Raw genomic sequence first — 18,860 nt, forward strand, 5'->3', positions numbered from 1 at the left:
ACTTTTTCAACATTGAACCCTTCATCCCAAATCCACTTCGATGCTTTAAATGCCAGAAGTTTGGCCACCATGAGGATGCATGTAGTGGACGAGCAGTGTGCACAGATGTGGCCAGAGAGATCCAGACCACACTGCCAATGACTGCAATCTTGATTGCAAATGTGCAAATTGTGGAGAAAACCATCCTGCTTATGCTAGAGCATGCAGAATCTGGAAGAAAGAAAAGGAAGTAGTGTCAATAAAACATACCAAAAACATCTCCTTCCTCAAAGCCAGGAAAATAGTAGATGGATACATGAAGGAAAAGACGTACTCTCAAGTTACCTCAAGTTGTATATCATCCAACATCACTAACCTAAGAAAGGTGGGCTCTCTCTACCGTGCTAGACAACTACTAACACCCGAAAGTATCCTGTACCTCTATAAGGCCACCATTCGCCCATGTATGGAGTATTGCTGTCACATCTGGGCTGGTGCATCTGCTACTAGTCTCTCGCTCCTTGACAAGGTTCAAAAGAGTCGCAAACCTGATAGGCCCTGAACTGGCATCTAAGCTTCAGCCTCTGTCCCATCGACGAAATGTTGCATCCCTCTGCCTTTTCTACAAGTATTTTAGTGGTGAATGCTCTGACGAACTGCAATCACTTGTGCCCCCACGACGTGAGCACCCTCGACAAACCCGACAGGCTGCTAAATCCCACCCCCACACTGTAGAGATCCCTAGATGTAAAAGATCTTTTTACTCCAATAGTTTCTTCCCCAGAACCGCTAGACTCTGGAATTCCATTCCAGGTCCCTGCTTCCCCAACAAAACTGACGTGCAGAAGTTCAAGTGTAACGTGAACCGACATCTTGCTGCCCAAATCCCTACATAGTACCCCAGTAGTTGTTGCCCTTGATTGTAGCCCCCTACACCAAAGTGGCAATTTGCCTTGTTTGGGGTGAAAATGTAATGAAAAAAAAAAATTAAAAAAATAACCAAGACTCCAAATATGAAATACTAATAAACAAATTGTTACAATTGGGATCAAACGACTGGCACAAATTTATAAATAAAATGCCAAAGATATCATCCAAAATTAATCAACTAATGTTACCAATAAAACAAATTCTCAACCAAAATCAGAACATCCAAGAAAACAAAGTCAATCAAAAGAAAGACCACAAAAATCACAGTACATCGTGCAGATGCTGAAAAAGACGAAACTAAGGAAAAACAAAATCAGTTAAAAGAAAGACCACACAGGTTACGAATATGTCTTTCCCGTGGTGAAAAAGCACACTTGAAAAACAAACAAAAAATACATCTACCAAAAACAAAATAATATAAAGAAATTACCACAAACAGAAGCCCCTACTACTACTACAAATAGATTTATGGAATTAGAAGACATGGAAACTGAAGTTACTCCTCAAACCAAAAAAAAATCATCATGAATTACAAGATAATCCAATGGAATTGCCATGGATTGAAGGCAAATTACAATGAAATTTTATTGTTGCAAACCAAATTTAATCCTCTGGTTATTTGTCTCCAAGAAACCTTCCTTAAGAATGAGGACAATTTGAATATAAAACACTATCAACAATATAACTACATTCATAATACAGGACTTAATAATACTGTAACCCTTTTCCCCCTCCCATTGCAAAACCCAATCATATTCTGCAAGGCAGAGAACAAAAATGACAAAATCCACTATAAAACGACCAAACCATAAGCTACGAACTAACGATTGAAAATACAAGGAGCTTGAAGAATAAAAATGTCATATAAAATAACTAACTGGATACAATATCGAATACTATTCCCAAAATAACCCACAAAGGGTTGATATACCATTAAAAAAAAAAAAAAAAAAAAAAAAAATCAACCTGTGCTCAGTACTTATCTGTAGGGGGTTATTTTATGGACTTTTAGAAAGTTATATTTTACTTTATTTAATAATATATCTTATGAGGAAATAAAGATGGGAAATTAAATTTTAATACATTATGCAACAATGTAACAATAATGGACCAAACCAGCTAAGTAGACATTATCTGTTGAAACTTTAATCAACATTCGGAAGTTATAGTGCAAAGCCATTTGCTCAGTTTGTGAAAGAAACAAATAGGAAATGAGGAGTTAGGGTTCATTGTCCTAGTCAGAAATCAAGGCCAATCACAGTGTCTCAAGACATGATATTGTAACTATGCCTGGCTAATAGACAAAGAATAAGTATGGAAGTTAAGCGATAGGTAGAGCCTACCTACTCTTTAGATAATATAAGTTTGCAAACTGGAGAATTTGTTAGTGTTACCAACTCAAGGAAGGTTGCTGACTATGATTGAGGAGCCCCCCCCCCCCCCGCCCCCAGTATTTTGCCACAATGACATGGAATCAAAAGTGTATGCTTCATATCAGAGCCTTCTCTCTCTCAAATGGGTAACCTGACAAGATCTCTGGATCCATCACGCTAAAAGGAGTAACCATGCACCGGGTTTCAAGACCAGATTTTTCAGCGCCCTCCCATGGTTTGAAAGATAATAATTGTTTATCAAAAATAAAAACAAATAATATTTTTCCTTTTTTTTCTCCGGTTTCTTCCTTTGTTAAAACGAATATTATAAAAGGAGGCCTGCAAATGCTTCATGACATAAACCAGATAACTGGAGATAAATGGACAGGCAAACAAGGCCAATATATCAAAGTTCACTTTTGCTTAGTTCACCACTTATACTCTGTACTTCATTGAATCAAATAATAACTCTAAACACATCCATATTTTAATATAATGGATTTTACAAATAAATTTTTCTGTTACATCAACTTAAATACATTTAGAATTACATTTAGTTAAGAAAACAAAAATACAGAAAAATCTTTATGATGTACGTATTCATCACAGAATAAAGATATCATATTCCAAAAATTATGTAAATTAATCAAGTACGTTTTTTGAATTAAGAAAAGCAAATTTTATGAGGAAGCGAGGCGTTGGGAGTGGTCATATTTTAAATTTTCCATAAAAAAAATACATATTTTTGGAATATGACATCTTTTTTCTATGATAAGTATGTACATCATAGAGATTTTTCTGTATTTTTGTTTTTTAATCCAATGTAATTCTGAATAAGCAGCATTTAAATTATAGAGGAGAGAGGTCATAGATATAAAATCCTTAAAAACTTTGTTTATGGAAAACTTGGAACAATATTTCACTTGAATACAGCAATCAAAAAATTGTGGCTAAAACAGCCATAATGAGGATAACATTTCAAGATATGAAGAATAGATGATTCAGTGAAATACTCTCCTAAGAGTGTAACAGCTTAAAAAGTGTTTTGTTAGAACATTTGAATAAAGTGAAGAAAATCCCATTTTACGACTGCTCTTTTTTTTGATGAAATGATAGTTAAACAAAAGTTTTCCTTTTTTGAATCTATTTCAGCTGAAAGACCAGATAAAGAGCTCTGTGGACAATCTAAAACTCTTCTTAAAACACTGTCGAGACCAAATGGTCCCTACCCTTCAATATTTTTGTGTCCCAACAGAAATTTCTGATCCTACTGATAACCACTCAGAAAAAGGGATCAAGGTAGTTGCTAATGAATTCAAAACTCAGGTAAGTTATTCAATTGTTTCACTTTCTCTCCCTTAAACATTATGGAAAAAGGTTTATCACATGAAATATATTTTAATATTTCACACTTTTGTCAGTTTTCTTCCATGTGTTATGCCTATCTCAAACTCTGAAGTAGGTAGCATGAATCTATGACTTTTGAAATTTTACGTCTGATTGCGATTCAAGAAATAATTCTTAAAATATTTAATTTTAAAAAAAAATTAGCCGGAATGAACACAGTTTTTCAAGACTGTCATGAATTCAACTATTTTTTTTATGGGTGAAAACAAAGAAAACCCAGATATATATTTTTTTCAAGTCAATTTTGAACAGTCATCTAATAAATGCCAGCATGTGAAATGGATGTTTAACCAAAAATGATGATGAATAAATTAAAAGGATGGGAGGGGGGGTAGGATACTTATGGAATATTGAAAACTGAAACTAAAATATGGTTATTCTTTTTCAGAAACATAAAATATATCTCTTTTCTATTTTTGAAAATCTAATTTTTATTTACTTTCTATATAGTAAAATGTTTCTGCTTGTTATGAAATATATTTGGTGATTATTTGTTTTTTTTGGGGGGCGGGGGCTGACTAAAGACTATTTTAGACACTGGTATCAATAATTGTTTAAAAAGGAAAAACTATTGAAAATGGATTGCTTCAGATTCAAAGATGAATGTGAATTGTTTTGCAACACGTGTAACAAATTAATTTGTTTTTTTGTTTTTTTTAATAAACAATTTACATTTAAACAAATATTAGCTTTTCTTTCATCTTTAGTTTTTCAAACATTTTTTCTTACAAATAATGGACGTTTGTTTAAATTTAATCAGCAGTCATACTCTGTCTTCTCAAGCAATAAATTTATTCTAACTCCTCTACTTTCCACATCCATGTATATTATCATACTTGAATTTACTCCCATGTATTATCATGTTCCTACTTATATCTCCTTTATATATTAGATTACACTTGAGGGATAAGTATTATTTATACATGAATTTACTCCCATTTCTATTATTTTTACTACTTACCCTCTTACCTTTTCCATAATTGTTGTTTTTTTATGATTGATGTTTGGTTGATTAGATGCTTTTAGCAATGAAATATCCTTATCTTTTCCAGGTCTCTTATTCAGTGGGAATGTATTTTTTTCACCTCGAAGAATATGCAGAAGCGTATGAAATGTTTAAAATTACGGAGGAAGCATTTGTACCTGTGAGTTTCATTTTTATTTACAATTTTTAAAATTCTCTTAATTTCATATTATATACATCTGTAAAATCCCATGTATAAGCATGGCATAGGATATTAATAGATTGGATGACATTAAGAACAATAATGCCTCCACATATTCTTGAATCTATCATTGCCACTGAACTTAAGCAATGCATATTTATTCACACATTTAAAGGAAAACCCAGTTATTTAAGTGATAGGCTTCTTCTGACTGTATAAGCACCTATTCTATGATTTGAGAATATTTCGGCTTAAATCCCCTACTAGTCCATATGGTAATCATTTTTATGATATATTTGATAATAACTGTAATAACATTGTTAATTTAATGTAATTATTTTTATTTGAAATAAATTACATATTAATATTTAGAGTTTTGCTAAAAATGTTAAATGACTTTCTCTTAAGAAGGGAGTGTGAAATTAAGGATCAGGTTAGAGCTAGGATCAAAGTGTGAATTCCTTAAATGAGGCACTAATACTGTTGGCAAAAGTAGGCATCCACAATCTCCACCTTCGCTATAGGTAAAATGGCACATATACAATATGCATTGATGTAATTTTTCACTCAACTAGCTAGGCTGCCCTCTTTCAAGCAAGAGGGTCTGGTGTTGTAAGATTGAAAATACTTAAAAGAACTTTTGCACATTGTTTAGGTTTGAAGTAAGCAATTTATAGTTTTTCATCCTTGTATTTTTCATTAATGATATTTTAATGAGCACATATTGTGCCATTTATTTTTTTTTTAAACATAATTGATGAAATCATAACATCAAGTAATTTGATATTTATCACTTGCTAATTTTTACTTGAAATTTGTTTAATGTTCTTTCATTTTCAAAAATATGTGTGAAATTAAATAAAAACAATCCCCCAAAATAGTCATAAAATAAGTCAACCTTGAATTGGAATCACATTTAGTTTAATTTTTTCCACTTACAAAGTAATTAAAATCTAAAATATGACATGGTTGAATTTGTATAATTTTTCTTCATCTTAAAATGAAATATATGAAATTTGATAGAAAAAACAAAGGAAGTGAATTGCAGTATTTTTGCTTTCTAGTTGTATATGACTCTTAATATATCACCATCTTTATAATTTTTCTACTTTTGTTTTAGTCTGGTTATTATTGTCGAGTAGATGAAAATTACCTGAAGGGTTATCTTGTTGCTTGCCGCAACATGTTATCAGTGCCTTTGCCATTGACACACACACTCTCCCTATTTGAACAGATAGAGGCTTCCAAGTCTAATGGATACAAGGTAAGTAAATCAGATTATTTTCTCCTCTACGACATATTCATCTAACAAAACTTGCATTGACACTCTGTTTTCAAGGTGGCAAAATTGTAACATTGCTTACTGCTGTGCATTGATGTTTTTTTTTTATTATTGTGAGATTATCATCAAAAGGGAAGAGCAGTTTATATTTTCTTAAATCACACAAAGTAAAACAAACCATTAAAGGTAATTATAGTTGCTGAAAATTGGACAATAGATTTCATTCTTTTATGGAAGTGTTTGAAGAAGGTGATGAAGTATGAGCATTCTTTATACTCTTACCCTTTGTTTGAATATAAGTTGCAAATCCAAGAGTCAACCTGTGTTTCCAGAAGCTAAAAGAAAACATGTTCTATTTGACTTCATTTTTCATGGCTCTACTTTTCTGAAAGAAGCACCTCTAACTTGTGGGCACTGGGACATGTTTCCAAATAATAAACTCTATAAACATCAACTCAAAATACTGGAAATTACAGAACCACTACCCCACTAAAGACAAAATATCATTAAGCAGAATTAGAATTGAACACATACTTAACTTGCACTTACCTGTTCAAAGGAGATGTAGTTTCTTGATGCACTTGCTGCAACCAACTACTCTCAGTCAGCCACATTGATCGACTGCCAAGAATATAAAAACAAATGTGATACAGCGAAACAGTCTGTGAAGAACATTTACAATGAAAGCTATCATGCAACAACCCTTGTTAGCTATTCAAACAAATATCTGCCCTCAAATAATAGAGTATTAAAAAACGGATTATTTCCAACTTTTATAGAACAAACACCAACACAAATCTGTTTGACCGCAATAAGTGAGCTATCACTGACTTTTCTACCGATGAACTATTTATTTTTAGACTATAATATAGAATGACCTACTGCAATTGATTTATCATAAAAACTAAACTCCTTCTTCCAGATTTTTATCTGTGGAGTTATTGCAATGATAATGTCTATCCAAAAAATCTGAATTAAAAAAGACCATCACGACTCAAATCAAAAGAAGTGTCAAAGCTATTGATGATTTTACATGTTGTAAACAGATGTGCTTCTCATTGAACAATGCTAAAACAAAAATAACTAGAACATGAACAGGCATAGATTGAAATTTATTTGTACCAAATATTGTTGGATTGTAGAAAGTTTTATGAATTTTATAAACAATTTCATGGGTGAGATTTTTTTTTATAAAAGAATGTGTTTAATCTTCTAACAGTTTTAACCATTACTAAGAAAATCTTCACCAATATACAAGAGGCAACTATTGTATCCTTTGATATTTACTTAACATAGGAAGAAGTGGCATGAATGGAAAATAGACAGAGGAAAAGCCTCTGAGGGAGGGGGAGGGTCACTGTATGCTTTGGAAGGAGCCAGTCAATCTGAGCTTTTTAAGCTTGCTCATATATCAAGCTGATCTTGTCAAGTGAAGTATTGTTTGATCTCAACAGTAGAGGTCTGCATTTTCCAGCTTGCCCTTTGTTATAATATAATCTTTGTTGATGGCAGTAAATAGGGATTATCAACTTATCAATGTTTGTGTAAGTAAACACTGAGTTTTCTCATTTTGATTTTCTTTTTCTGTTTCTTAGAACTTGACTGCTATTCTCATAGAGGATAATATCAAGAGAGAACTTTCGACTGAATATCGTCATCAAATACTGGAAGAGATCAATCGGAAACCTTCGGCGTATGTTGATTTTCCTATTTACTACTAAAATGACAATCACCACTCTATTTTATGTTGTATTAAAACATTATAATTCACAAATGGAAACTTTTCGATGATCGAAAAATAAAAACCTACCCCCACAAAACATTGAACACTAGCAAAGGTGTAATCAGGTGCCCCGAACTAGCCCTGTGCCCCTTAGAAGAAACAAAAAGTAATCTTAAAAATCAAAATGTCATTGATACCAAAAGAATTCAGATAAAAACAAGATCTGGCGAAATCATAGACACAAACACTTAGATATTAACATTTGATGCTCCTCAAATACCTAACAACATAAAAATAGGATATGAAAAAATAAACACTGAAATTTACATACCAAGCCCATTCAGATGTCACAACTGTCAACGATACAGGCATCATAAAGATCGATGTACACAACCACCAACTTGCATGAGATGCGGAGACAAAGAAACACTGATTGTCAAAACGCACCAAAATGTGTCAATTGCCATCAAAATCATAGCGCAAACTCAAAGGAATGAAAAAAATGGAAAAAAGAAAAAGAAACTCTCAGAATAAAATACACCAAAAACATAAGTTTCCAAGAAGCCCGTAAACTAGCAGAAAACACAAAATACTCTGAGATAACAAAAAGAAATACACAGCCTAACTTTGAACCAAATAATAATACAACAAAAACAAATCCCTCAAACACCCAAATTGAAATATTCATGAAATTACTCAATGAAATGAGAGAACTAATAGAAGACTTAAAAAAAAACATGAAACAAACCATCACAGAAAGTAAAGATTTTTTAAAGAATATAACCGAAATAAAACAAAGTCCCCAAACTAAAACTCTAACACAAAAACCTATTAAACTCCAAACAACAGCATCCATAGAAACAACCCATACGATAGAAAAAATAAAAAATAAACAGACCCCAAAAGAACCCCACAAGACCACTACCAATAAAAGCAAAATAAACAGATCCCGCTCAACCTCTAGATCAGGACCCCACCACCCACCGCGACCCCATTCGCGATCTGAAACCCGAAACACCCAAGCAAACATCGAAACTATGGACGTAGACATAAACACCAACAGTCCAAAACCAGAAAAAGACAAACCATGGCTCATAAAATACTTCAATGGAACATAAGAGGAACAAAACCCAACTTTGAAGTTTAGGTCCCTCATTAGTATGAATGGTTTTGGTAGTTGTTGGATTAGGGCATTTAGTTCAGTTTCTTTTATTCTTTCACTTGGTGGGATGAATAGTGAACAGAATGTTATTGTTTTATGGAATGTTGCGGTTATTGCAACAGCTTGCATGTTTGTTTTTAGGTTTATTTCACTGTGTGAGATGTTTTTGTTTATAAATAGTGATGATCCTCCTGTAGCTATGTTTGAATTCTTGTTTATGTAGTTATATGAGCAGTAGCGTTTTATATTAATTGTATTATCTTTTAGGTGGGTTTCTTGTAGAGAAATTATAGCAGTGCAGAAAGTTTTTATTATTAATAACAATCTTTTTCGACCTAGAAAAAGCATATGACACTACTTGGAAATATGGCATTAAAAAAGACCTATATGAACTTGGATTTAGGGGCAGAATGCCAGAATTCATTTGCAATCTCTTAAATAATAGACACTTCAAAGTAAGACTAGGCAACACACTCTCAGCCCAAAAAGAAAAAGAAATGGGGGTACCTCAGGGTAGCATCTTATCCATCACCCTTTTCAACATAAAAATAAATAAAATCATTGAAAACAAACCCTGATACTAACTGTGCCCTATACGTGGACGACTTACTCATCTGCTACCGATCAAAATACATAACCACCGCTGAACGAAAACTGCAACTTTGTCGAAATAAAATAAACGAATGGGCCACAGAAAATGGTTTTAAATTCTCAAAAGAAAAAACAAAATGCGTCCATTTCTGTAAACTCCAAAGAACTCACAATGATCCCATCCTAAAACTGGATAACAATATCATCCCTGTCGTTGGACAACACAAGTACCTGGGCTTAATATACGACAGGAAACTGGGCTTCATACCTCACATAAAATATCTAAAAACAAAATGTCACAAAGGCCATTAAACTGATCAAAGTCCTACACTGACTAGGGCGCTGACAAAATCACACTACTTAAACTATACTGTTCCTTAATAAGCTGGATTATGGATGCTTCATATATGAGGCAACCAGAGAATCATATATAAAAGAACTAAACATAATACACCATCAAGGTTTAAGACTGGCTCTCGGAGCCTTCACCACTTCACCAGTGGAAAGCCTATACACTGAATCTAACAAACCTCCACTGACACTTAGACGGAAAAAACTAGCCCTTCAATGCTGTTTAAAACTCATCATGTCCATCAAACCCTGCAAACAATTGTTTTCTATCCACAACACACAAACTTTTTCAATGGGAGAGAAAATGTTATTAAACCATACAGCCTACGTATAAAAGACCTTCTTACAGAAGCCCAAATAGATACCACAGAAATCCAGGTTTCCCTCAAACCAAAATCTCCACCTTGGCTAATTAAACAGCTATCGGTAAATTTAAAACTCAAGAATGTAACAAAATCTTCTAAATCCAACACAACACACATCCCCTAACTTATACAAATAACTTCAATAATATATTCGAACAATATCAAAACTGGACACACATCTACACAGATGGCTCCAAAGAACTAAACAAAGCTGGAAGTGCAGCCATATCTAACAACATTATACTACAAAAACGTCTCCCAGACAACTGCTCAATTTTTAGTGCTGAATCAACAGCCATAGACCTAGCTTTGGACATCATCCAAAAAACCAAGTCAAACAAATACTTAATATTATCTGATTCACTTTCAGTCTTAACGTCATTATATAACAAAAACTTGAACAATCTCTTAATCATAAACCTCCTAAAAAGAATCACCTCCCTTTCCAAAAACACTGACATCGTATTCTGCTGGATTCCCAGCCACATAGGACTCAAAGGCAACGAAAAAGCTGATACAGCAGCAAAAAAATCTTTAAAAATGAATATCCGCAATACAAAAGTACCTCACACTGATTACAAACCACTAATCAACAAATACATCACTTCCACGTGGCAGGAGTCATGGAATGCCTGCAAGAATAACAAGCTCCAGCAGGTGAAGCCCAACCTCGGGAAAAGAACGGAGGGCGGGACCTCTAGCTGGGAGAAGACAAGAAGAGAAGAAACAGTAATGACAAGACTTCAAATAGGACACACCAGGATCACTCGTACCTGTTAAAAGGCGAAGAGGCCCCATTCTGTGTGTCATGTCATGAGCTTTACACAGTGAAACATATCCTGATAGACTGCGTGGATCTCCAGCAGATACGAATGAGGTACTACCGTGAAGGTAGTCTGAAAGATCTTTTTCACAGAGTGGACCCTGGCAATATCCTGAAATTCCTAAGAGAAACAAGATTATATAACAAAATCTAAAACCCTAATAAACAACAAACAAACACAACCAAATAACCACTTCAGAAAAACCTAAAATCCAAATAACAAACAAAATACAACCAAACAACCTTTCCAGCAAAATCAAATTACCTAATAAACAACAAACAAACATAACTTAACCTTCTGAGTATTAAATGACCCACATAGGTTGATATGCTGGTTAAATAACCCATCCATCCATCTCATTATGTTGTTGCCACAAGCAAAGCACATGAATTGCTAGCCTAAATCCTTAATATCAGCAAAAAATGTCAATTTTGAAAGTTTCCTTTATTCATTATCTTAAAAATTTGATCTATTTATTTGAAAACCGGGTCAATATTTGTAACCTACATGAATTGCTGCAATAATACTGAGACATATTTGTTTAAATTTTCTCACATTATTGAAATCATCCTCACTTAACATAAGGGAGGTAACTTTTCATCAGTAGAAATTTCCATGTGATTATTTTTTATTGTTAATTCATTTTTTTTTTTTTATTGTTAATTCATATTTTTTTATTGTTAATTCATATTTTTTTATTGTTAATTCATATTTTTTTATTGTTAATTCAAATTTTTTTTATTGTTAATTCATTTTTTTTTTATTAATTCATATTTTTTTATTAATTCATATTTTTTTTATTAATTCATATTTTTTTTTATTGTTAATTCATATTTTTTTTTATTGTTAATTCATTTTTTTTATTGTTAATTCATAGCATTTTTTTATTATTGTTAATTCATATTTTTATTAATTCATAGCATTTTTTTTTATTAATTCATAGCATTTTTTTATTGTTAATTCATAGCATTTTTTTTATTGTTAATTCATAGCATTTTTTTTTATTGTTAATTCATAGCATTTTTTTTATTGTTAATTCATAGCATTTTTTTTTATTAATTCATAGCATTTTTTTTTTATTAATTCATAGCATTTTTTTTTTATTAATTCATAGCATTTTTTTTTATTGTTAATTCATATTTTTTTTTTATTGTTAATTCATTTTTTTATTGTTAATTCATAGCATTTTTTTATTATTGTTAATTCATATTTTTATTAATTCATAGCATTTTTTTTTATTGTTAATTCATAGCATTTTTTTATTGTTAATTCATAGCATTTTTTTTATTGTTAATTCATAGCATTTTTTTTATTGTTAATTCATAGCATTTTTTTATTGTTAATTCATAGCATTTTTTTATTGTTAATTCATAGCATTTTTTTTTATTGTTAATTCATAGCATTTTTTTTTATTGTTAATTCATAGCATTTTTTTTTATTGTTAATTCATAGCATTTTTTTTTATTGTTAATTCATAGCATTTTTTTTTATTGTTAATTCATAGCATTTTTTTTTATTGTTAATTCATAGCATTTTTTTTATTGTTAATTCATAGCATTTTTTTTTATTGTTAATTCATAGCATTTTTTTTATTGTTAATTCATAGCATTTTTTTTTATTGTTAATTCATAGCATTTTTTTTTATTGTTAATTCATAGCATTTTTTTTATTGTTAATTCATAGCATTTTTTTTTATTGTTAATTCATAGCATTTTTTTTTTATTGTTAATTCATAGCATTTTTTTTTTATTGTTAATTCATAGCATTTTTTTTTATTGTTAATTCATAGCATTTTTTTTTATTGTTAATTCATAGCATTTTTTTTTTATTGTTAATTCATAGCATTTTTTTTTTATTGTTAATTCATAGCATTTTTTTTTTATTGTTAATTCATAGCATTTTTTTTTATTGTTAATTCATAGCAGTATTTGTTTTTGCAATCTTTATGAGATTGCAGTTTCGTTGGATTTTGAAGTTTTATAGTTTGGATATTGAGAATTTATGTTAGGGTTGTTTATTTTGTGATAAAATCTGTTTATTTTTTGTCAATTTCCCACTTTTTTCTACTATCGTAGTGATATGATCAACCTTATGCTACAAGTAAGTGCCTGTAATATTGTCTATGAAGTGATGGATGGTCGTGTTGTGATGTCAAGTTTTATGGATGAAATGCGACGGGGAGGACAGAAAGCTGCTGAGTTCCTACTTATGGTACGTGATTTTATAATATAAAAGATGGTATTTTTAGAATTTATTTGGAAATTTTCAAATACAGATTGCAAAATTTCCAACTTGTAATGGCTTGAAATAAAAATATTTTGTTGCATTTCAGAAGATAATAATAATAAAGTAATGATCTCGTGAGTAAGAAATGAAACCATCATTTTAGCTGAAAATATTTGACAATACTTTAAATGCACAAAGAAGCAGTTAATCTTAGATTGACAAGAAGACTTGCAAAAGATACCAGGCAGAACAACAAACCACTAAATGAATAAAATAAGCAGACTGCTTGATGACTACGATCATGTAAATAGTAATGTCTGCAAGTATAAGATTGTGGAAACTATTGTATTTAAAATCGCTAAGGGAGATTTAGAAAAAAGAGAATATCAAAGAATTTTGTTTGTTAATCTTAAAGAAAAATAAAATCTTTTGTTTTGAAGATACTTGAATTTGGATTATTTTCCTTTGAATGGTTGAAATCACATTAGGAGAGTGTTTAATCGATTAGACCAAGTATATTTGTAAACTAACGTCACCATCTTATGGTTGAGACAGAAGGGTGACTGTAGGAGAATAGAGAATGAAGGGGCAGCATATTGGGCCCTCAGTGGGGAGTTTTTCGGTGAAGGCGACTCTTATAGGTTAAGGAAAGATGCAACAACATAAATAAAAATAAATTTCAAATATTTTTAGATGGTGATGAGACTTTATTATTTTTTAGTTCTTTCTTTTATTATATATATATATAATATATATATACACACACACACACACACACACATTTTTCCCCCATTATATCCATTATTTAAAGTAAGTTTGTATTTATAACAGTCATTTTTATTTTACAAAACATTTTATTTGCTTAAAAGTAAATAAATTTTCAGAAAATAAATATTGAATAACCTAAAAAACAATTAAAATTTTCATTTACATTTAGGTTTTGTCACATGCAATGAAAGGTGCAAATCCTGGAGAGCAAGAATATCTCAAATGTTTTACAGGGTAAGGTTTTTTCTATGTTCATTTCATTTTATATAAGTATATTGTAAGAACACCTTTAGAAATATCAATTGTATTTAACAATAATGGAAATAGAATCTCTAGAAAAAAACATACTGAATTTCACAAACTGTTGATTAAAAGACATTTTTTAAATATTTGTGTGCATGTGTGTGTATGTATATATATATATATGTATATATATAGTCTACCATAGAGGCATGGCATTGTAGATTTCCATCCTCATCAGGAGCCTTGTTGTTTTGCAGGTGATGCAAAGCATCTTTCACTTCATTCAACATAGGGGGTGCAGTGTTGCAGTCATATTTATTGGCTTGGGTCACATATACATTCGTAGATTAAGCAGATCAAAGTGATCTTTCCAGCACTTCAATTGGTCACTCAAATCTGTATAATGATAACCTCATCATGTGAACAAAGTGGTTTGCTCACATTGTCGCTCCTTGATTTACCCACTTCACCATCTGGTAAAGTATACAAGAGTCTCCATAGGCTGCCATGCGCTCAGTTTCTCCTGCAAATTATTGTCAGTACGTGTTTCTATCAACAGCACACCCTTCACTTGCTCTATGTGGTGGAGTTTTTCTTGTTATCCATGATGATTACAATTCATAACACCAAAGTTCTCATTTACCAAGTCGATTATAGCAGATTTAAGGGCCTGCCATACTGTTTTGGGTGGATATTCTCCGTCGGAAAAGAGAACTGGCGATAAAATTCTACCCTGAATTGGATGCTAGATTCCAACTTCAAAGTGTGTGATTTGAGCCAAATTCGCTGCCAGTAACCATGCCTCAAAAAGTGCAGAAATCAAGAACAGAGTTCATTCAATGCACACGCACCAAGATATAATCTATCTGATTGACTATGTATAATCTGATTGACTATGTATAATCTGATTGACTATGTATAATCTGATTGACTATGTATAATCTGATTGACTATGTATAATCTATCTGATTGACTATGTATAATCTATCTGATTGACTATATGTAATCTGATTGACTATATGTAATCTATCTGATTGACTATATGTAATCTATCTGATTGACTATATGTAATCTATCTGATTGACTATATGTAATCTATCTGATTGACTATATGTAATCTATCTGATTGACTATATGTAATCTATCTGATTGACTATATGTAATCTATCTGATTGACTATATGTAATCTATCTGATTGACTATATGTAATCTATCTGATTGACTATATGTAATCTATCTGATTGACTATATGTAATCTATCTGATTGACTATATGTATTCTATCTGATTGACTATATGTAATCTATCTGATTGACTATATGTAATCTATCTGATTGACTATATGTAATCTATCTGATTGACTATATGTAATCTATCTGATTGACTATATGTAATCTATCTGATTGACTATATGTAATCTATCTGATTGACTATATGTAATCTATCTGATTGACTATATGTAATCTATCTGATTGACTATATGTAATCTATCTGATTGACTATATGTAATCTATCTGATTGACTATATGTAATCTATCTGATTGACTATATGTAATCTATCTGATTGACTATATGTAATCTATCTGATTGACTATATGTAATCTATCTGATTGACTATATGTAATCTATCTGATTGACTATATGTAATCTATCTGATTGACTATATGTAATCTATCTGATTGACTCTATGGCTGTCATTCGAACACTTAAGTGGTGTTTGCCCTCCATGTATTACAAGTCTCCAAGGCAATTTGGTGCACTGAAACATTCCTCACTAATTGGAGCAAGGCACTGCTTCTCCCATTCTTCCAAAATGGCAACAGGAAAATCTGCTCAAATTACTGGGGAATAAGCGTTTTTGATGTTATGGCAAAGGTCTTTGCAGTTCTCCTGTTGCATCGATTCCAAAGTATCCATGACATATACACACCCTTCTCAAGACATCTTTCAACCAGGCAGGGGTGGTACCAATCAGATCTTCAACCTTCAGCACACTGTTGAAAATTGTTGGGAATTTCAGCAACCCACAGTCCTCTGCTTCATTGACTTCACAGCTGCATTTGACTCTGGTGAATCACGCAGGCAGATAGTAATATTATAATTTTAGTAATATTATAATTTTAGTAGTATTATAATTTTAGTATGCCAGCAAAAGTTTTGAGTATTATTGAAAGTTACTATCATTCTATGAGGGCCCATATACCATCATAAACTGAAGAGTCAGAAACTTTTTAGGTGAGGTCAGGCATTCGACAGGATTTTGCTCTTTCTCCCACTTTTTTCAACTATGCCATTGATTATGTCCTCAACAAAATCTTTCAAGGTCACAAGGGCGTTTGATGTTGTCTTGTTTAGATCAACTAGCGAGAAGGTGCAGACTGTCGCTTGCAGATTAAAGATGGTCATCATTGCCTCCAAAATAAAGATTATGTCCTCACTAATTAACCAGAATACCAGGCAGTTGCTCACACTGGGCAGAATTCACCTAGATAATGTGGATTCCTTTGTCTATCTTGGCTTTACTATCACACCGACTGTTGTATCATTTAAGATAAAAATGAAATGTAATAAGTCCTCAGATGTACAGTATATCGATACTCTATGGCTGACTGGAATAGCTTCCCTACATTTATATCAGATCTACCGCTATATTCCATGTTTAAAAAGGATGTGTCCTCTATATTATCAGACCTGACGGAATAGTTAATTGTAGGTATAGACCGTTTCATACCCTCGAAAAATTCCAGCTAAAGCCTAACAGCCAGCCGTGGCTCTCTCCAAAATGTGCTGCTGCCATTGCGCGCAGAAATCACTTTTTCCGTTGCTTCCAACATAATAGATGTACTGAGACTAAAGCCGCTTTCAGGACTGCCAGCAACCACTGTAAAATAAAGAACGCAAGAGTTGTATGCTCAGTCCGTCAAGTCGAAAGTAACTGAGCAGCAGCTTGGTACTCACCAGTTTTGGCGAATAGCAAACAGAATCCTGAACAGAAGCGTGTGTTTTATCCCAACTATCATAAATGAACCTGAGGTAATCTCGTCAGCATCAGACAAAGCCAAACTCTTTGCCAAGAACTTTGCAGCTAATTCTATCCTTTGCGACCAAGGCCGCCTTCTTCCATATTTCCTCCTGTATCAGAAAACATGCTATGTGATATACAAATATCTGTACATGATGTTGCTAAGCTAATCAAAAACCTTGATTCCAGTAAAGCAACCGGCCCTGACGGTATTCCAATTATAGTACTCAAAAGACTTTAACCAGAACTAGCGCCCATACTTACAAAACTGTTTAAACGTTGTCTTAAGGAGAATTGTTTCCCATCACCCTGGAAAATATGTATGCCCTGTATTTAAGAATTCAAGTGATCGCTCATCTCCCTCTTAGTACAGGCCAATAAGTCTCCTGCGCGTCATGAGTTGCTGGAATCTATTAAATAGAGAAGTAATCAACCATCTCAGCAAAAATAATCTTCTTAGTGACACACAATATATGGTTTCCGTTCTGCTAGATCTACAGCAGATGTGCTTACAGTTATATCTCATAGAATTAGCGAATCTCTCGACGGAGGCTACACTTCTAGGGCAATTGCTCTTGACATATCAAAGGCCTTTGATCGAGTATGGCATAAAGGTTTACTACGCAAGATCTCCAGCTACGGTATAGCTGGAAATGTCTTCTCAATTATTAAATCATTTCTCTCTGATAGGTTCATAAGAGTGGTTGATGGGCAGAAATCAGAAGCTCACAGTATTAATGCTGGAGTCCCTCAGGGGTCCATCCTGGGCCCAACTCTCTTCCTGATCTACATTAACGATCTTCCAAGTCACATCCTTACATCATTCATAGACATTTATGCTGATGACACTACTAGCTATGGTAGCACATCTAAGACCTTAAACAACCAAGTTCTCTCCGATTCTCTCTCCTCTGATCTTGAGCAAGTGGTACAATGGAGAAAGAGGTGGCTTGTTACTTTTAATGCATCTAAAACCAAGCTTTTATGTTTATATCATCAACGCTCTGATCCACATCTGGCATCAATTGAAATGAATGGCTCTCGTCTTGGGGAGGCCTCATGTTTTGACAAGTTTCTGGGTTTGACCGTTACTCCTGATCTTAAATGGAACACATACATTAAATCTGTTGCCAAGGCCACTGGAAAAATGGTGGGGTCTTTCTATCGATCCAGTAGATATCTCACTGCTGATGCAATTCTCTATCTATATAAGGGCCAAGTACGTCCAAGAAAAACCTCTGTTTGAAGAAATAATGGTCTGGTTACTCAGCCGGACTTCCAGATTTTATTGTAAAACAAATTGGCAAGAAAATGTGACACTTTTGTACAAAAATTTTATTATTTTTTTTTTTAAATATATTTTTCCAAAAATTAGTAATACTTGATTAAATTTTCCGTAAAATAATAAAATCCTATTTATGTTTTTATAAAATGTTTTTTCCAATGGTT

At 32.4% G+C, this 18,860-nt stretch overlaps 1 protein-coding gene across 1 annotated transcript in view; it reads left to right on the forward strand.

Annotated features, from left to right (window-relative positions):
- The window catches only part of LOC145277820 (integrator complex subunit 8-like), a 163,719-nt gene that overhangs the window by 63,196 nt on the left and 81,663 nt on the right, over positions 1-18,860 (forward strand). Inside the window, exons 7-12 of the mRNA XM_080129719.1 lie at positions 3,435-3,608; positions 4,742-4,834; positions 5,976-6,119; positions 7,733-7,830; positions 13,229-13,364; positions 14,317-14,381. Of these exons, the coding sequence (XP_079985845.1) occupies positions 3,435-3,608; positions 4,742-4,834; positions 5,976-6,119; positions 7,733-7,830; positions 13,229-13,364; positions 14,317-14,381 (710 nt within the window). The remainder of the gene's footprint in view (positions 1-3,434; positions 3,609-4,741; positions 4,835-5,975; positions 6,120-7,732; positions 7,831-13,228; positions 13,365-14,316; positions 14,382-18,860) is intronic.

The sequence above is a fragment of the Euprymna scolopes genome, chromosome 6, assembly GCF_053919585.1.
Source record: "Euprymna scolopes isolate OS-2025 chromosome 6, ASM5391958v1, whole genome shotgun sequence".
Lineage (NCBI taxonomy): Eukaryota > Metazoa > Mollusca > Cephalopoda > Sepiida > Sepiolidae > Euprymna > Euprymna scolopes.